This window comes from Grampus griseus (genome assembly GCF_964374135.1).
Source record: "Grampus griseus genome assembly, chromosome: 15".
In the NCBI taxonomy this organism is placed as follows: Eukaryota; Metazoa; Chordata; class Mammalia; order Artiodactyla; family Delphinidae; genus Grampus; species Grampus griseus.
Genome location: NC_139009.1, coordinates 22742785 through 22763892, shown reverse-complemented (window position 1 = coordinate 22763892; position 21108 = coordinate 22742785). Strand labels below are relative to the sequence as shown.

General features: G+C 43.3%; 1 protein-coding gene across 1 annotated transcript in view; it reads left to right on the top strand.

The window, feature by feature from the left end:
* ALK (ALK receptor tyrosine kinase) overlaps nt 1-21108 on the top strand; it is a gene marked incomplete at both ends in the record, with an annotated part of 728930 nt that overhangs the window by 387020 nt on the left and 320802 nt on the right. Inside the window, one exon of the mRNA XM_082672737.1 lies at nt 15290-15491. Within this exon, the coding sequence (XP_082528863.1) occupies nt 15290-15491 (202 nt within the window). The remainder of the gene's footprint in view (nt 1-15289; nt 15492-21108) is intronic.

Genomic DNA, 21108 nt, shown 5'->3' with positions numbered 1-21108 from the left:
AAAACTTCCCTAATATGGGAAATAGTCAATGAAGTGCAGGAAGCACAGAGAGTCCCATACAGGATAAATCCAAGGAGAAACACCCCAAGACACATATTAATCAAACTACCAAAAATTAAATACAAAGAAAAAATATTAAAAGCAGCAAGGGAAAAACAACAAATAATGTACAAGGGAATCCCCATAAGGTTAACCGCTGATCTTTCAGCAGAAACTCTGCAAGCCAAAAGGGAGTGTCAGGACATACTTAAAGTGATGAAAGGGAAAAACCTACAACCAAGATTATGCTACCCAGCAAGGATGTCATTCAGATTCGATGGAGAAATTAATCTAAATTTGACAGACAAGCAAAAGCTAAGAGAATTCAGCACCACCAAAGCAGCTTTAGAACAAATGCTAAAGGAACTTCTCTAGGCAGGAAACACAAGAGAAGGAAAAGACCTACAAAAACAAACCCCAAACAATTAAGAAAATGGTAATAGGAACATACATATCAATAATTACCTTAAATGTAAATGGATGAAATGGCTGAATGGATACAAAAACAAGACCCATATATATGCTGTCTCCAAGAGACCCACTTCAGACCTAGGGACACATACAGACTGAAAGTGAGGGAATGGAAAAAGATATTCCATGCAAATGGAAATCAAAAGAAAGCTGGAGTAGCAATTCTCATATCAGACAAAATTGACTTTAAGATAAACACTATTACAAGAGACAAAGAAGGACACTACATAATGATCAAGGGATCAATCTAAGAAGACAATATAACAATTGTAAATATTTATGCACCCAACATAGTTACACCTCAGTACATAAGGCAAATGCTAACAGCCATAAAAGGGGAAATCAACAGTAACACAATCATAGTAGGGGACTTTAACACCCCACTTTCACCAATGGACACATCATCCAAAATGAAAATAAATAAGGAAACACAAACCTTAAATGATACATTAAACAAGATGTTCTTGTTATTTATAGGACATTCCATCCAAAAACAATCGAACACACTTTCTTCTCAAGTGCTCATGGAACATTCTCTAGGATAGATCGTATCTTGGGTCACCAATCAAGCCTTGGTAAATTTCAGAAAATTGAAATCATGTCAAGTATATTTTCTGACCACAAGACTATGAGACTAGGTATCAATTACAGGAAAAAAAATGTAAAAAATACAAACACATGGAGGCTAAACAATACACTACTAAATAACCAAGAGATCATTGAAGAAATCAAAAAAGAAATCAGAAAAATACCTAGAAACAAATGACCATGAAAACACGACGACCCAAAACCTATGGGATGCAGCAAAAGCAGTTCTAAAAAGGAAATTTACAGCAATAGAATCCTACCTCCATAAATAAGAAACATCTCAAATAAACAACCTAACCTTACACCTAAAGCAATTAGGCAAAGAAGGACAAAAAAACACCAAAGTTAGCAGAAGGAAAGAAATCATAAAGATCACATCATAAATACATGAAAAAGAAATAAAGGAAACAATAGCAAAGATCAATGAAACCAAAAGCTGGTTCTTTCAGAAGATAAACAAAATTGATAAACCATTAGCCAGACTCATCAAGAAAAAAAGGGAGAGGATTCAAATCAGTAGAATTAGAAATGAAAAAGGAGAAGTAACAACTGACACTGCAGAAATACAAAGGATCATGAGAGATTACTACAAGCAACTATATGCCAATAAAATGGACAACCTGGAAGAAATGGACACATTCTTAGAAAAGTACAACCTTCCAAGACTGAACCAGGAAGAAATAGAAAATATAAACAGACCTATCACAAGCACTGAAATTGAGACTGTGATTAAAAATCTTCCAACAAACAAAAGCTCAGGACCAGAAGTTTTCACAGGCGATTTCTATCAAACATTTAGAGAAGAGCTAACACCTATCCTTCTCAAACTCTTCCAAAATATAGCAGAGGGAGGAACACTCCCAAATTCCTTCTACGAGGCCACCATCACCTTGATACCAAAACCAGACATATATGTCACACGGAAAGAAAACTACAGGCCAATATCACTGATGAACATAGATGCAAACATCCTGAACAAAATACTAGCAAACAGAATCCAACAGCACATTAAAAGGATGATACACCATGATCAAGTGGGGTTTATCCCAGGAATGCAAGGATACTTCAATATGTGCAAATCAATCAATGTGATACACCATATTAAAAAATTGAAAGGTAAAAACCATATGACCATCTCAATAGATGAAGAAAAAGCTTTTGACAAAATTCAGCACCGATTTATGAGAAAAACCCACCAGAAAGTAGGCATAGAGGGAACTTACCTCAACATAATAAAGGCCATATATGACAAACCCACAGCCAACATCATCCTCAATGGTGAAAAACTGAAACCATTTCCTCTAGGATCAGGAAAAAGACAAGGATACCCACTCTCACCACTATTATTCAACATAGTTTTGGAAGTTTCAGCCACAGCAATCAGAGAAGAAAAAGAAATAAAAGGAATTCAAATCAGAAAAGAAGAAGTAAAGCAGTCACTGTTTGCAGATGACATGATACTATACATAGAGAATCCCAAAGATGCTACCAGAAAACTACTAGAGCTAATCAATGAATTTGGTAAAGTAGCAGTGTACAAAATTAATGCACAGAAATCTCTTGCATTCCTATACACTATTGATAAAAAATCTGAAAGAGAAATTAAGGAAACACTCCCACTTACCATTGCAACAAAAAGAATAAAATACCTAAGAATAAACTTACCTAAGGAGACAAAAGACCTGTATGCAGAAAACTACGACACTGATGAAAGAAATTAAAGATGATACAAACAGATGGAGAGATATAGCATGTTCTTGGATTGGAAGAATCAACATTGTGAAAATGACTCTACTACCCAAAGCAATCTATAGATTCAATGCAATCACTATCAAACTACCAATGGCATTTTTCACGGACCTAGAAAAAAAAATTCACAATTTGTATGGAAACACAAAAGACCCCGAATAGCCAAAGCAATCTTGAGAAAGAAAAATGGAGCTGGAGGAATCAGTCTCCCAGACTTCAGACTATACTACAAAGTTACAGTAATTAAGACAGTATGGTACTAGCACAGAAACAGAAATATAGATCAATGGAACAGTATAGAAAGTCCAGAGATAAACCCACGGACATATGTTCACCTTATTTTTGATAAAGGAGGCAAGAATATACAATGGAGAAAGGACAGTCTGTTTAATAAGTGGTGCTGGGAAAACTGGACAGCTACATGTAAACGAATGAAATTAGAACACTCTCTAACACCATACAAAAAAAATAAACTGAAAATGGATTAAAGACCTAAATGTGGGCTTCCCTGGTGGCGCAGTGGTTGAGAGTCCACCTGCCGAAGCAGGGGACACGGGTTCGTGCCCTGGTCCGGGAAGATCCCACATGCCGCGGAGCGGCTAGGCCCGTGAACCATGGCCACTGAGCCTGTGCGTCCGGAGCCTGTGCTCCACAACGGGAGAGGCCACAACAGTGAGAGGCCCGCATACCACAAAAAAAAAAAGACCTAAATGTAAGGCCAGACACTATAAAACTCTTAGAAGAAAACAGAGGCAGAACACTCTTTGACACAGATCACAGCAAGATCTTTTTTGATCCACCTCCTAGAGGAATGGAAATAAAAACAAAAGTAAACAAATGGGACCTAATGTAACTTAAAAGCTTTTGCACAGCAAAGGAAACCATAAACAAGTTGAAAAGACAACCCTCAGAATGGGAGAAAATATTTGCAAACGAAGCAACTGACAAAGGATTAATCTCCAAAATTTACAAGCAGCTCATGCAGCTCAATTTCAAAATAACAAACAACCCAATCCAAATACAGACGGAAGACCTAAATAGATGTTTCTCCAAAGGAGATATACAGATTGCCAACAAACACATGAAAGAATGCTCAACATCATTAATCATTAGAGAAATGCAAATCAAAACTACAATGAAGTATCACCTCACACCAGTCAGAATGGCCATCTTCACAAAATCTACAAACAATCAATGCTGGAGAGGGTGTGGAGAAAAGGGAACCCTCTTGCACTGTTGGTGGGAATGTAAATTGATACAGCCACTATGGAGAATAGTATGGAGGTTCCTTAAAAAACTAAAAATAGAACTACCATACGACCCAGCAATCCCACTACTGGGCATATACCGTGAGAAAACCATAATTCAAAAGGAGTCATGTACCACAATGTTCATTGCAACTCCCTTTACAATAGCCAGGACATGGAAGCAACCTAAGTGTCCATCGACAGATGAATGGATGAGGGAGATGTGGCACATATATACAGTGGAATACTACTCAGCCATAAAAAGAAACGAAATTGAGTTATTTGTAGTGAGGTGGATGGACCTAGGGTCTGTCATACAGAGTGAAGTAAGTCATAAAGAGAAAAACAAATACCGTATGGCAACACATATATATGGAATCTAAAAAAACCCGAAAAAAATGGTTCTGAAGAACCTAGGGGCAGGACAGGAATAAAGATGTAGAAAATGGACTTGAGGACACCGGGAGGGGAAAGGGTAAGCTGGGACGATGTGAGAGAGTGGCATGGACATATATACACTACCAAATGTAAAATAGATAGCTAGTGGGAAGCAGCCCCATAGCACAGGGAGATCAGCTCGGTGCTTTGTGACCACCTAGAGGGGTGGTATAGGGAAGGTGGGAGGGAGATGCAAGAGGTAGGAGATATGGGGATATATGTATACGTATAGCTGATTCACTTTGTTATACAGCAGAAACTAACACAACATTGTAAAGCAATTATACTCCAATAAAGATGTTAAAAAAAAAATAAGGAAAACTTCATTTCATGCTTCTCTCCTTCCAAAGTGGATTTTGTTACACCAAAGGCACTTTAGTCCCCTAACTCCTCCCTTCCCTACCCCGCCTACAGCAAATACTTTTATCTCTCCTTCCTCCTTCTCTTTGAATTAAATCAAATGTTTAGTTTTCCTTTGGCTTCTGCTTTCTCTGTCTCATCAAATCAAGTGCTGCTCCATTTTGCTTGAGGATTATTGCAATAAGCTCTTAGGGAAAAGAGGTTTCTCAGCACTTCAGCTTGTTTCCTTCTGGTTATTTGCTCTGCCTTTTATTATCTTTTTTTTGCTGAGTCCCCAGGACACAGAGACACACAGAGTATGTAGAGATCTTTGGCCTTTTCCTTTTTTCCTAAATGAAACCTGTTGGTTAAAAAAAACATAAACAAAAAAAATATGTCTCCCCCAAAAAGGTTTGTCCTTTTTAACAGGGTCAGAGATCTAAAATGAGATCTACATAAACATACACACATACACACGGATATATACATATAAATATATGTATGTATGTATGTATCTATCTATATATACATACACACACATATAGAGTATTTCTACACATGCACACACACAAATATACATGTATTCACTGTATACACACACAAGCATAAATATATGTTACCATTTCTAGGGAGCTTTTTGCCTCAGTTAACTTGGACCTGAGAGATAGTTTACAGAAATCCACCAAATAGGCAAATGTACTACCACTTTACGCTACAACTGAACTCATAGTGTTAAGATTAATAATACTGTTAATAAAAATCAACTCCTTCTACCTCCCTTTCCTCCCTTAATGAACACACTTGGTTTTTCTAATCATTAGATCTCAAAAACCAATACCATTTCTCTTCAAAGTACTTCATGATGAAGGTGCAGTAAAGCAATACATTTAAGTTCTGGTGGTGGCAGGTAACAGAGCTAATTCCAAGTATGTGACATCATAGCAGAGTGAGACAGTAAAAGTGCCCAGGGCTGGGACTGGAGGAGCTGGGTCCTAACACAGCTCAGCTGCCTGCTGTGGAACCCAGGCATATCCCTTCAACCCCCTGGACTGAACGTCTCACCTGCCAGGTGAAAAGGTTGGACTAAATAACTCCCAAGGGCTCTAAGTCTGGATTCCTAAGTTATCCCACTTTTTAGGCAAGGCATGGCAATGAGGACAATCCCACCTATTCCTTCCTGTAAATTTCAAAACTTTGAACTAAAACCTAAAACCTGAGTTGAGATTACATGGGGTAGCAGAATTCGAATTTGGAAAATAAACAATAAAGGCGCTCTCTCAGTGCCCCCAATTTGGCTTGGCACTTCATAAGACCACGTGAACAGAGGAGACCCTCAAATACTTCCCAGACTGGGGGGACTACCCTAAGCCCCTATGAGTGATTTCCAGAGGATAACTCATCCATCTGGTTCCCACCTGCTCAGGGTTTAGTCTGTGACTTTAGATATGGGGCAGTCAGATAGATGGGCTTGATGCAATCTACTGGAGCCCGATCCTTAGAGCTGTGGAAGTGCAAGGAAAGAAGGTGATGTCTGGGGCAACTGGAGACCAAGCCATAGAACATTTGACCAAAAATATCATCATAAAACTCTATTATGGGCAGGCAGATACTGGGTGTTCCACTGGACAGGATGTCTGAAAACCTTGCTCCTGGTTCCAGATCTACCACTAATCTGCAGCGTGACCTTGGGCAAGTGTTTAACTTATTTGCTTCTTGGTTTTCTCCCCAGTACAGCAAGGGATTAAGCTATGTGACCACCATGTTTGTTTCTAGCTCTGACATTCTGAAAGTCAGTTGTGGAATGTAGCATCTTTAAATATCCTCAGGTAGAGAGACAGACATAGTAACCCAGACGAGGCTTTCCAAAAGCATGATTCTGCTATAAGAATCTTAGTTTTTGATGAGAGGACAGTTTGAAAGTCATACAAAGAGAGAAGATTTAAGAGATGACATAGATGTAGATATAGATATATTATTCACTTCTACACTACCTTCATTCTTATCATGATGGTTTTTTCCTTTCTCACTTTCTGCAAATGGTCTCTAGAGCAGAAATAGAATAGAGTTTTCAAAGCATATTCCATGGTACATGATACGCAATAGCAAAAGAGTTCTGTGCCCAAAGGAGTTTGGGAAATTTCATTTTATGTTTTACTCTTGAAGAGTCACAAATCTTAATGGCATATTAAGGTTCTAAGATGTCCTGCAAGGAAAGAACCTGTTTGCTTTTGTTTAACTCTGTAATCCTCAAACTTACTTGATCCCAGAGCTTTCTCATACTACCTATTAACACCTTGTGGGGCTGGTGTTCTGTGGAACATACTCTGGGGTATGGCATTATTCCCTGACGCTGCACCTAGTGGCATGTGTCTGCACATTGCACTTCTTCTGTCCATATTCCAGCCCAATAAACCTCTGTTGTTCTTTAAGCCCCCCATGATATGAATGGCATCATTATCAATCAATAGCTTGTAATAATGATTTAATAGTTTAATTGCAATATAGACAATTAGCCAGAGGTGCCAGAACTGTGTGTGATTTATTGAGATGGAAATCTGTCCATTCATGCATTTGTTTATTTGTGTTCTCATGCAAAGAATATGATTAAGAGCCTTATGGTTCAGGGTGGTGGACTGAGCACACATTTGTCTTCTTCTCTCCTGCAGTCCCACTAAAGCAATAATAAGGGATTCAACAGAGGAATAAATCCTGAATAGCAAACAGAGCAGGAAGGGAACCATGAGTGAATTCTAGAGCACAAAGAGGAGATGGAAGCTGTTGATGGAGGAAATAAAGTGACCAAAGCTGAGAAAATGCTCCCTTTAGAGCAGAGGAGGGAGCCCATCTGCTGGGAGGCACCATGAGTACTGATAAGGGATCCTCTGAAGTAAAGATGAGAGTCAGGAGGAAGAATGAGATTCCTCTGTGGTGTGGTTAACCCATATTGTCTCTGCCGCCTTTTAACCCCATTTTCCCAGATGAAAACATAGCAGGGTGCTTAACCATGAGGGAGAGAAACAGGGGGCTCTTCTCTAAACATTCAAGTGGACTTGGGAGAACTAGGGCTGCTAGTGGGTGTGTTCATGGTTCATGCAGAGCGTGACTAGTCCATGATGCTGGAGTTGGGGACCGGGCACTGCAGGGTGGCCGGCTCCCCACCAGCCATCAGGCCAATTCTGACATGGAGAGCAAGCACTGACTGTGTGCAGAGAAGTTTCTATCTGTGCTCCTAGTTTCTCCTGTTTCTATATGAGGGGCTGATCCAGGACCACCCTACATATGATAGCCCAGAAACATGAAAAAGAAATAGCAACAAAAAAAATGGACTCCAGAGGAAACAAAGATAAATTAGGTAATAGAAGTTAACTTGAGAGATAAATCTCTTCAGAAAGATTTAAGACTGAGAAGAGGGAAATGAAAATATCAGAGAAATAATAAAACAAATTTATCAGAGATGAAAGAAATGTGTTTTCTGATTGAAAGAGCCCACCAAATGCTACCGCAGAATTTTTATAGAGATCCATTCCTAGATCCATTGTATTGAAATTTCAGCACCTCCTAAAGAAAGATCCTGAAGGCTTCCAAAGGGGGCGGGGGGAAAGCAGGTTGACTACAAAGAAATTAACAGTAAAACCAGCCCCAGACTTCACCTCAGTCACACAGATGCTAGACAACACTAAAGCTAGGCCTTCAAATTTCTGAAGCAAAATTTCTGATCTATAAACTATAGCCAGAAAATCTATTAACCAAGTATGAAAACAAAATAAAAATATTGCAGATATTCAAAGATTCGCCAAGAAGCTTTCCCCTGAGGAAATTTCCTGAGGATGGTGGGACTAATGGAAGAGCTCTAGTGAAAATGAATTCCAGAATAATAGCTGTACTGGAGGCCCGGAAAGCAACTGGTACAAATTAAAAACAGGGTGTCAACGTCTTCAAGAAGAAGGGAGAGATTTTTCAAGGAATGTGTAGAAGTGCTAGCGATATGGTGCAAAAGGCAAATAGAAAATAAATAAAAGAGAAAAACAATTAGAAATTTCTGAAAAAACAAAGTGCACAAGAGACTCCTGATTCAAATAAATATAAGGCAAATTATAACGTGCCACAATTTTGACAAGTGACAATGTAAGACAGAGGAGAGAGAATGAATATTCATTTACTCTTGATGTTAGAAACATTCTCTGTGGAGTGGGATGCATTACTGGACCTATAAAGACGTTTATAAGTACAACCATTGGTCACTGTAGTGAAAAATATATATATATAGTTTTCAGTATAAAAGCTCTGTTTATTGATTTTCAACATTTAGCATCAACCTATAAACAAAACACAAGAATTAATCATTCTTACACAACCTTGACAATATAGAGGAAAACATAGCTGCCTTGGGAGGTGGACGTGGAAAAATGCAGAAGAGCAGGAAGACTAATAGCATCATCTTCCAGGGAGGAGAGTCAGGTGATGCTGTCTAAAGCTGATGGAACAAGTGATACATTTGCCATGAAGAGTTAAAAAGGAAAGTAATAAAAAAAGTAAAACGGGATTAAAAAAATAAAGAATTAGAAGGGGGATAGTATCATTTTTTTTTACTGTACCATCAGTGTTAAGGAGCCAAAATTGTTACACCAACAAATAACTCTGTGATCATAATGTCTAGAATCATGAAGGCAGCTGCCAAAAGAAACTAGAAATCCTTAAAAATATTTTTGGGACTTGGTGAGAGGAGCAGGATTCGGGGATAGGTTTTTTTTTAAAATTATTATTGTGAGCTACTTTGAACTATTTAACTCCTCACCATATGTATAAATTACTTTCATTTTTAAAGTCATTGAGTGCCTGCCATATGGCAAGCATTGTGTTAAATACGAGACATTTAGAGGGGGTACCAGCCTGATAGCATCAGCATCTATAGAAACAAATGATGCTAGGACAGGAGCCCTTCCCAGGGATGCATTCATGTAAATTGGAAGAGAGGAGTCAGGGCAGGGAATCACAGTTTACAGAATATTTGGCCAACTGACTGAAACTGTTGGCATAGAAGCCTCAGAGAAGTGAATTAGGAGAAGTCTTTAGGACTTAGGAGCTTGGAGATTTGACATGTTTCCTTTAGATTAATAATATTCTAGGCAGGCAGATAGAGTTACTGACAGTTTGGAGCTCTAAGCGTCCTCAGAGAGACTCTATCCAACCTTTTCATTTTACAAACAAAGGAACCTTGGTAGTGGCAGAGCCAGGGCTCAAATTCAGTCCTTCTGATTCCAAGTTTAGTGATAGATAAAAGGAGCTCCAGACTGAGACACCCCTCAAAGCTGGAAATCAACATTCCTCACATACCTACTAAGGGCCAGGCACTGAACTGGCCACTCCATGCATGTAGTTTAATTTAATCTCCACAACAGCCATATGAGGGAGGCTCTACCCATATTAAATCTGAGCAAACTAAGGCTTAAAGAGTTTAAATGATTTGTCTGAAGCCTAGAACTGGTTAGAGATAGAGCCTGAATATGAAAGAGTCTGTCTGATCTCAATATTCATGCCCCTTGGTTTCTGGCTCATAATTTGAGCCCTGCTGGCTGGGATAAGAGCAACACATCCCTATGCCGGTGACCAGAGATAAAAATAATAACCACTTCATATTTAATCATTGAACACATCAACACAATCCAATAATAAGGAAACCATGATCGTGGCACCGTGTAAGCAGGGCTCTTTGATCTGCCTCTCCACCCCTCCACGGCCCACACTGGGGGAAGATCTGTGAGATGCCAGGCCATCCTTCTTAGTTAGAAGGGACCCCAGGAGCCTTCCCATAGCCCCAAGCTATTCTGAGCAAACTAAACAGGAAACAGGGAAAGAGGAGAGAGAAATTCTCACTGACTTTAAAAGATTTATACTGACAATATCCCAAGGAGCTTACGAAATGTATTTTTTCCTTTTGTTTTATTTTTTGGAGGTAGAGGAAAGCTGCTGATGAAGAGAGAGCTCTCAACTATGGAGTTTCATTGAGAGTGAAAATATTTTAAGCTCAGTCCCTTGTTGATAGTCCAGTTGCACAAAATAAAATTCATATAAACATTATCTCACATATTAGAACTGGAAAAGTAATCCATCTTCCAGTCAACTTTGAAAGAGTCTCATTATTGAGGTACTGAATCACAGGAAAGAATTTAAATGTGTTTCCACACCCAGGAGGGAGGAACAGTGGTACAGGATAAGCCCCAAAGCCCCAGCAACTTCAGCTTCATTTGCTCCTGCTGGGAACTTGAGTTTCGCAGGGGTGCGTGTGTGTGTGCGCGTTCGTGCACACACGCACACACAAGCACACTTGCATGTTATCTTTCTGAGAAAAAGGGAAGCACCTCCTTTATTTTGCCCACACTCTTTCTTTCAGTAGCTCAGAAAACTGGTTTCAATCCAACTTTCCACCAACTAAAAATACCAGAGTAGGGTCTCAGACCAAGACACAATTGTTGCTCCCTAATATGTGGCATGTGTGGCTTCATCCTAACCCCGGAATGCACCCCCAATGTGTCTGCAGCAAGACTGTGCCCCCAGAGATGCTTCCAGGGCTCTCACTTGCTCTGAAAAGATATACACTAGCCTAGTGTTAGAAGCCCCGGTAGAGTCCCAAAGTCTGTCCCTAACATAGCACCTTTGCTTACAAAGGTAACATACTAAACACATCACATTTGCATTTAGTCTCGTCCTTGCCTAGTGTGAACTGGTGGTAGAGAATGAGGTTGGGTCAGTTTTGATCCCTCCTGCCCTCCACCATACCAAATTAATCTTCCTGAAGCACCACCCTGGTGATGTCCCCGTCCTGCTCAAAAAACGCTTCTGGCTCCCTGTTATCCACAAAGTAAAGTTGGACATCTTTAGCTGGGAATGAAGTGTCCTCTGTGGTCTGGTCCACGCTCACTGCCCTTCCTCATTTCTCAGCCTTCTCGTCACGTGTGCCACTCGGCAGCCAAACGCCACTACACATTTTCTACATTTCTGCCTTCACTCCTCTTCCTCTCAACTCTTGCACAGCTGTTTCTGCCAGTATCCTTGTTTTTCTCTCCCTTTAAGACCTAGGTCAAAGGTCATCTTCTTTATGAGTCTTCCCAGCTGAACCTAATGTCTCTTTCATGGAGCCTCCCAAAGTGCTTTATGTCTTGTGTGTCTTATGACTCTATAACCTCTACTTCTGATTAAAATTAGTGCAGACATGTCATCACCCCTATGGGACCTCGAGTTCCTTGAAAGCCAGAACTGTCTGGCTCATGTCTGTGTCCCCAGGGCAGAGCCAGTGGTTGGATGTTTGCTCAAAGCAGGCATCCAATAAATGAAATTTGAGGGCAGAAAGGAGTAAGGAAGCCAGTGAACAAATGGATTTGGTCCAGTACCCATCTGCCCGCCTTTCTCCCTTCCCATCCGTCTGGGCTCCTGAGATATACAACTTGCCCGCAAGGCACCCTGGTCATATTTTAGGATAAAGAATACAGTGGGACAATGAGAAAGATACAAGGGAAAGAACACTGGTTAGGAGTCCAGAGACCTGGAGTCTGGTGGGTCTCTGGACTTTCAAATTAAGACTGGGCAAGTCATTTCCTCATTCTGATCTCCAGTCTGCTTCTCTAGAAAAGAGAAGACATTATATTAGATAATCTTAAAGTCCTTTTTTTTTTCAAAATTATAACTTTAATATCCACAAATGAGAACTTTATATAAACTCATATAAAGTAGTTAGAATTGGCTGATAGCAACAAGACTTGACGTGATAGTTGAAACAAGTAGAAAGTTGCTATTTTAGTTTGTAATAAATCATAGAAAAAGACAGTTTCTAGCCCGGGCTCAGCAGTTGTACATTGTCAGGGTTTGTAAATGTATTAACTTTTTCCATATAGTCACAAGGTGGTTGCTACATATTAGCTGTCACAACCTCATTCAAGGCAGCAAGAAGGAAATAGTGGTGGGAGTGACACCATCCCTTCTGTAAAGAAAGGAAACTCTTCCCAAGACACGGCCAGTGGATCTCTGCTTACAGAACTCCTTGTTCAAAGCCAAGTTCACTGCTAACTGAAATGAAGGCTTGAGACATGAACATTTAATCAGACTTACAGCACCCCAGTTGGCAAGAAAGAATAGTGAATTGGATGAGGAGTAGATAACCAAGAACTTCAACATCATTGGTGTAGCCTCTTATTATTTATAAAAACAGTTTCATATCAAAGGATGATCCCTGTGAGGATAGAATTACTTAGGAGCACTTTTTAAAAAGGAACTAAAGGCAACCCCAATCTAAACAGTATCAGAAGCAATAGTTTACCTTATTAGAAACAAATTTTGGAAAGGCCCATAAGTTCCTACCTAAAACACTGAATTTGTTAATATGCATTTGTTTAATTTACTTTGTTTGAATATGTTTATATAACTTCTATGTTTTCAAGGCAAAACTGGGATAGAGGAGGAGGAAAACATTTAAAAGTACCTCCAATTCCTTCTGGTCCCATTTCCTATTTTCATCTATTAATAATCCCACATAGCTTTCACTCTTTAAAGTCCTTTCTAATTCTGAGTCTTTAATTCTGATTCCTTTCTTTTACCTCTGTGCCTGTGACAAGAATGTCTCCCCCATGGTACAACAGGATAATAATATAGATTATTTACTGAGGGTTGTAGAGCACTTTTCAAAGGCCCATAGGCCGTGCTGAAACTTCCCAGTAATTACAGAGGGTTCAGTTTCCAGTACTGACCCAAGTCCCTGATTCAACTCAGAAACAGTCTTGTGCTGACCTCATCCTGATTGTAATTAGAAGTCACATTTATTTACTTCTAGAACATTGCACCTCTCCAAATTCGTGACACAATATGTGTGCTTGGAAATGCTTTGCTTCTGGTAAGAATCCCCTTCCTTCATCTGCATCATTCTTTATGGTAGGCTGCTAGTTCCCTTTGCCTACTCGGTAAATTGGGTGATCTGCAGAAAGAGACTAATTCAAAGCACTGGGGGGTGATTAAAGAAGGCTGAGCACTTGTTAGCTGGTTTCTACAGGAGTTGGGGATCTTGTGGGACTAGGCTTTCACTGCAAAAGGAGCAGCATCTAAAGGTCCAAAACTTCAGTGCAGAGTGTAGCAAGTAAAATTAATGCACCAGAAGGAATACCGGGAACGTAAAATGGTGCCGTGCTTTTATGCCGACAGTAATCCCCATGAATACAAGGTGCTTTTAGGTCTCTTGGACTGTGCTACTGGAGTTAGGGTTGACTTGCCCCAGAGGGAAACTCTACAGGCATGGCACCAGGAGGGATTTGTAGAGCTCTCTTTGTGGAGACCAGTTGCAAATGCATATGATTCATAAACTCAGGAGCTGAAATGAATCTTAAGAGATGACTGACTTCAGCCAACCCTTCCCGCCCCATTTTATAAATGAGGAAACCGAGAAAGTTAATGCTTTGCCCAAGATCACTTAGCTAGAAAGCAAAGGAGTGGGAGCCATGATCTTAGCTACATAATAAGTGACCCAAATAAGCCACCCACTTGTCAGAGAAAACCTTGAACTGGTCATAACTATTTGGGAAGCCTAGAGCCAACCCATACATTCCTGGGAAACTCTGAATTGTCCAGCAGATGTCAGTTGAGTCCGAAGGTGGCTTGAGTGTGATATGGAGAACTCAGGTCAGCTCTGATTTAAACTGTGACCCATAGCGTGGCCTGAGATACCCCAGAGTGTCCTGGTTTGTGAGGTGTGGAGATACGCTACGTGGATGTTTATAAGATGGAACTGATGTCCTGCCTCCACTCTGGGAACGTGTACGGAGGGAGGGACTCTCTTTAGGCTGCCCTCCTCCACCAAGAACATCTTAGCACTGGGTTGAGTTTCTGACTCTCATCACTCTTTGGGGATTAAATAATCTGTCCTCATCTTTTGCTTCTTATGGGACTTTGTTAATTGTGCCTACTGTCTGGGAAAGAATCTGTGAGTGTCATCTCTAACTTAGAAGACAGTCGAAATCAAATAATTGATTATTTTATAAGGGTGCTTCCTCTCTACCTAAAACTGTGTAACGTGCTCTCCATGCTTACCTCACATAATCCTCACAACCACTGAAGTAGATGTTTTCATTCCCATTTTACAGATGAGGGACCTGAGTCTCAAGAACATAGAGCTAGTAAGTAGGGGAGCTGAGGTGAGAACCTTGATCTGCCTGATGATGAGGCCCAAGTCCCAGGTCACCATCCTCTTGCCTCAGGCTTTGCTTTTTACAGAGACAACCTAAGAGAGGGGGAAGAGGGCCAGGTGTGTGTAAGGAAGGCGAGAAAGGCCTCCAGCATCGCTGACTCTGACGCCGTTGGTCTCTAAATCCCGCCACAGAGCTTATGCTGGTCCTCCCTTCTGGACACTCTGCAGAGTCACCTTCCCTGTCTCTTGGCAGGCGCCTTCCTCCTCCTCAACACCTCGATGAACTCCAGGCACAGCATCTTGAGTCCATGGGTGAGAAGCAGCAGCGAGCACTGCAGGCTGGCCGTCTCGGTGCACAGGCACCTGCAGCCCTCCGGGAGGTACGTCGCCCGGCTGCTGCCCCACAGTGAGGCTGGAAGAGAGATCCCCCTGGTACCCACTCCAGGAAAGCATGGGTAAGTCCTTCCCCGTGTCCAAAACCCATTACGTAAACGGAGATTTGGCTTTGGGCTACAAATTTCCAGAACACCCTGGAAATTTGACATCTACTTAATTGACATCTATTTAAAACTCACAATCGTCCTTTAATGGGTAGTAGGATCCAGATGGAGCCATTACTGCTAATATTCCCTGCATGGTGTCTTGGGCACTGATCTGTGGGGTCCTCTGGCTGCCCAGGCTGACGGTCCTTCCAGAGGCCAGAGGACCAGCTGGCAGAGTGGACATTTAATGAGTGGGTATTAAAGATATTCGTTTCCCAAAGTCCAGATGGGGCCAAGAAGAAAACAGCCAAGGGGAGTGTTGAAAGGCCAATATGAAAGTAATTGAATATGCTGGAAACTGGGTTTTACCAGAAGAAATCTGGCAGGAAGGGAAAGAGCAAACAATTGTGGCTGCCCAAGCAGGTCCTACAGCAGTGTGGGACACCACAGCAGAATAGGTCAGGGATGCCGCACGGTATCAGTTCAGGAGAGGAACATGATCTGTTCTAGAACCTCTAAGGCTTGCACAACATTGAAGTCATACCCAATACCCATGTCAGTGAACTTAAGCCTCCTGGACACACTCACGTGCTTCCTCAGTGACCCATCAGGCCTCTAGAAGTAGTGACGCTGGAAAGCAAACCTGAACAAGGGAACCTCTGTGCCTGCCTTTTTTCTCATTCCATAAGACTTCAGTTTTGAGGGTTCCCGGCTCCGATAACCAACAAGAGTGCGAGATCCTTCTTTGTGGCGCGTTTGCTAGAGAAAGACCTCAAATTTTTCCTTCTAAGAAAATACGTTTCAGAAAGGCTCCATCTGAGCAATGATGTTCCCCATCTCCATGGTGTGCTGGGTCAGTGGGGAGATCCTGCCTACTGCAATTCCCATAAAGCTATATGGCCTCCTTTCTCATTTCTTGAAAGTCTCCACCCCACTCCCCTGCTACTGGCCCATCTGTATTTATTTGTGTTTCAAAGAACTACAAGCTGCTACAATCCCAGCAGGAATGAAATCTTGGCTTCAGAAAAGGTGTTCTCCTCATACCTAAACTCATATCTATCTTCTTGCCTCTGAAATGTCTCGTTGGACTGGCTGGGAGGGGCCCAGCCACCGATTGTGTCTGTTCACCAGAAATCAGGAATGTCAGGTGTGTGAGCTGCCCACTATTAGGGATGAGCCGTCTTCTGATGGCCAAGGCTTCCTCCAGCATAGCCTCCTTTTCTTGTGAGAAGCCCCAGATGGCAAGGTCTCCCATCCATGGGTGGGGATGGCGGTGGCCTCGGCTGCAGTGCCATCCTGTATGTGTTTGCCCAGCGCCATGAGCTGTTTGTTTTGACTTCTGCTCAACATTCCTGCCCCACCAAGCCTGGCAGAGACCAGAGAGTTCTTCCTGGGGCTGCTGGGACTTCAGGCAATCAATCTGTTGAGGTGCTAGGTAGCGGGTAGGGAGACATTGATGTTGCAGGTAGACATGGAGTTTGGGGTCTCCCTGAAATGCAGGCTGAGAATGAGCATGTGTGTGAGAGGACAAGTGCTGCAGGATTTCAGCACTTCCTAAGTAGCAGGGCCTGGTCCCTGTCTAGCATCCTCAGGAAAACGATAGCGCCTCGGTGTGACGGGCCACGGGGGCTTGCTAAGAGCTTTCCCCTCTTTATCTTCCTGTGCTCATAACTACCAGCTGAGTTCCCATTAACAAACAGGAAAACTGAGGCAGAGAGCAGAGGTAGGCAGCCTATTTATAGTTGCCTTAACTGGACCCCAGGTCTCCCCTTTCCTCATTCAGGCTGTTTTTCAGGGGGTAAAGGATGGGGTTGGGAAAGAGGAAATGGAAGATGAAGGAACCTTGCAAAAAGAGCTGATCTAGATTCTTTGAAGAGCCGGGGAGCATATGATGGCAGCCTTTCCTCCACATGTGTTGGGAACAAGGAGACCAAGACTGCGCGGTGCAGGAGGCCGTGAGCGTCCCCTGAGGCTGCCCTGGCCTCCAGTCTCCGTGTCCACCCTGCTGGCCAATGCATTTTCTTCCCAACCTGACTCTTCCGTCACCAGGATTGGTCTGCACCCTGGAGGGTGGGAGCTGAGCCAGGAGAAAGGGAGCAGGGGTGCTGGGCAAGCCCATTGACCTGATGGCTTTGCTAGGGCTGCCCCTACATCTTCAGGGGCTTTGCCTCAGGCCAGGCTCCCTGCATCTTGTGCCGAGATGTTCTCCCCTCTCCCTGGCCGGGCCAAGAGTGAGTCCAGTTTAAGTTAAAGATGCCTGAGCTATAGCCTCCCCACTAACAAGATCAGCGTGCTGAGGGCGCAAGGGCGCAGCTGAAGGGGCGACCCGTAGTCTGCTTTGCTGCGTGGAGGAGCTCTGCTGCTGGGCCTGGCAAGCTGCAGGTCACAGGCGCTTGTCCAGCAACTCAGAGAGCTCTGGCTATTCATGTCGGCCTGGATCCGAGTTGCTCAGCCTCAGTACTATTGACGTCTAGGGCCGGACAATTCTTTTTGTGGGCACTGCACTGAGCATGGTCCTCGGCTTCCCAGGCCTCTACCCACTAGACGCCAGTAGCACCTCCCCTGGTTGTGACAACAAAAATGTTTCCAGACATTGCCAGATGTTTCCTGGGGAGCAAAATTGCCCCACTGAGACCACTGAAATAAATAGAGCATTTTAGAGCGGGGAGGAGCCCTGGGATTTACCCGCTTCAACCGTGTCAGTTCACAGGTGTGGGAACTAAGGCCAGGAGAGGTAAGGGACTTGCTCCCTGTGACGTGATGAGCGTCAGTGTTGGGAGGCAACTGTCTTGAGCCCTACACTCATGTGTGTGTGCCAGCCACCGTACCAGGTACTGGGTTTCACAGACACGTAAGGCCCATCCCTACCCTATAACAATAATACCCTATAACAATAGTAATTGTTATTACTCTTACAATAGTAATAACTGTTGTTAATACTAATTACACACTTCCTAGATGTGCCAGCCAATCACTGCTGTGCACTTTACATGCCTTTTCTTATTTAATACTCAACAACACAATGAAGCAGGTACTGTTATTATCTTCCATTTCACAGATGAAGAAATTCAGTGAAGCCAAATAACTTGCCCAAGGTCACTGGCTAGACAGGGAGGAGGGGGTTTGAACCTAACCAGCCTGACTTCAGACTGTTTTTACCCATTGCTGGAAGAGCTCAATTGGACCACAGTAGTGCAGCAGAAAAATTATTATGCCCTTGAATCAAAGCCCTAAATTTAAGTCCTATTTCACTATTCAATCATCAGTTCAATGAACAATCATTTATTGGGTATTTTGTATTTGTTAGGACCATAGAGGTGATAGGGATACAGAAGGCCAGCCTTTGATGGTTCATGAAAGGATATTCCATGAATGAGCTCTATGACCTGAGGCAAATCCCATCCCCACCTAAGCCTTGGTTTCCCCATCTGTAAAGTGGGGATGATGATGCTGGCCCAGCTCACATGGTCACGTGGGGTCATGTGGGGTCATGTGGGGTCAGTGCAATTAAGGATGTGAAGGGCTTTGCACACCCTGAGCGGGATACAAATGTAAGAGGCCATTACTTAATACCCTCATCTGCTCTGCTCTGCTCTGCTTACAATTGGGGATCACAAAGGATTGAGACTCGTCTGCTCTCTGATTATGGAGTGAGTGTCAGACTCAAGAATCTGTTGGTTTTGAGGTCCTTGGCAGTTTGCCCTGCTGGAAGCTCATTCCCTTTAATATCAGAGATGACCCCAGCATCCCATCATTGTGGTCAGGGGGACGTGGTGAAATCTTGGCGGTGATAAGAGTGATGACTACAGATGGCTTCCTCTCAGAGCAGAACATGGTGGTTCAGGGACCGCTACTGGGAGAACAGCATTCGGCATTTGTAGTGGCAAGGAAGGAAGTTGTCACAGCAAAGTCGGCTGGGGAGAGCCTGACTCAGAGGAAAGACAAGTCAGAGGCCACCAAGTCCCCAGGAAACCACTAAGTCGTGAGCACTCGGTGCAGCAGCCTGCGTGGAGGCACGGGAGGCTGGGGGAGGCTGCTGGGGACCCCTCTCCTCATTGCCTGGAAGGCTGCAGCAGCGTGCGTGACATCTAAATGATTCAGAGCGCGAGCGCCTGAGTCTGCCAAGGCAGCCTGGCTCGGCCCCGGGGCCTCCCAGGGGACAGCCGACGACGCGTGCCTAGCCTGCTCATCCACCCGGCCAGAGCGGCCACAGAAGCAAGGAAGCAGAGAAATGGGCTGTCAGACAGCCAGCCCCGCTGGCCACAGAATCCAGCAGGCAGAGGACATCTTAACTCTGAATCAGAGGCCACGAAGTTCCATGAATTGAATGAATATAATAATACCTATTTAATATGATGAGTCGTGAAAGGACATGAGGAAGATGGCTCACATTGTACCCAACTGTAGTAGATACTTAATACATGCTAGATCCTTCTCACTCATAATTCATTTAACTCCCATGGATGGAGCGCCACTGTGTAATAGGTGCTAGGAATACATAGCCGGAGATGACACAGGCACGGCCTTCAAGGAGCATCCAGTCCAGTAAGGGAGAAACAAGTAAAAACATCTGCTTATGCAGATGTTTTAAAATTAGGGCCCAGAAATTTTAAGAGGCTGAGCTAAGGTCACTGGCCAGCAAAGCCAGCACAGGCAGCCCAGCTGCTGCTTCTGCCTCCAGCACGTCCCTGCCTTTCAGCTGAAAGAGCAGTCGGCAGCAGTTGGCAGTGTGAAACCGGTGCCTTCCTGGACCCAAGAACACAAGCACAAGGGCTGGCGGTGTCTCAGGCTGTAAGAGCGACTCTCCAGGCCTCCTTCCAGGACATCGTCCCGAGTCTTCCTTCCTCTTCACGCACACAGTTTCTCCTGCAGCCTTGGGTGTCTGGGGACTTTATTATATGTGACCAGAACTACACAGTGTGTGGAGGGAAGAATTGGACACTGAGGGGATAGAAGTTGCCAATCTTTTGAATTACTAATTTTTTTTTTTTTTTTTTTTTGTGGTACGTGGGCCTCTCACTGTTGTGGCCTCTCCCGTTGCGGAGCACAGGCTCTGGACGCGCAGGCTCAGTGGCCATGGCTCACGGGCCCAGCCGCTCTGCGGCATGTGGGATCTTCACGGACCGGGGCACAAACCTGTGTCCCCTGCATCGGCAGGCGGGCTCTCAACCACTGCGCCACCAGGGAAGCCCTGAATTACTAATTCTTGAAAAGATGTTTTAAACCTAAAGGATTTGGTGATACCTGGGCTTGAGCCAAGATAAGCAGTCCGGGCCTTTTCACAGCACAAACAAGGCTCATTCCAGTGGGTAGCGGAGAAACAAGATTCTTCATGGCATGAAGCTTCACCTTTCTGTGGGAGCTTAACCCCTACACTCAAAGGAGACTTGAGTTCCATCTGTCCCGTTGATTTCCTGATGTGGGAAGCCAGGCCTAGAGGCCTGATGAGGTATGATGAAGGTCAAAGTGCAGGCTCCTGACAAAGCCAGGACTCACGCCCATGTTGGACCCCAGAGCCCAGTGCTCCTGTGCTCTCTTTTGTCTGTCTCCCAGCTGAATAGTTGCATCAAGAAATTCTCAAATTCATTGC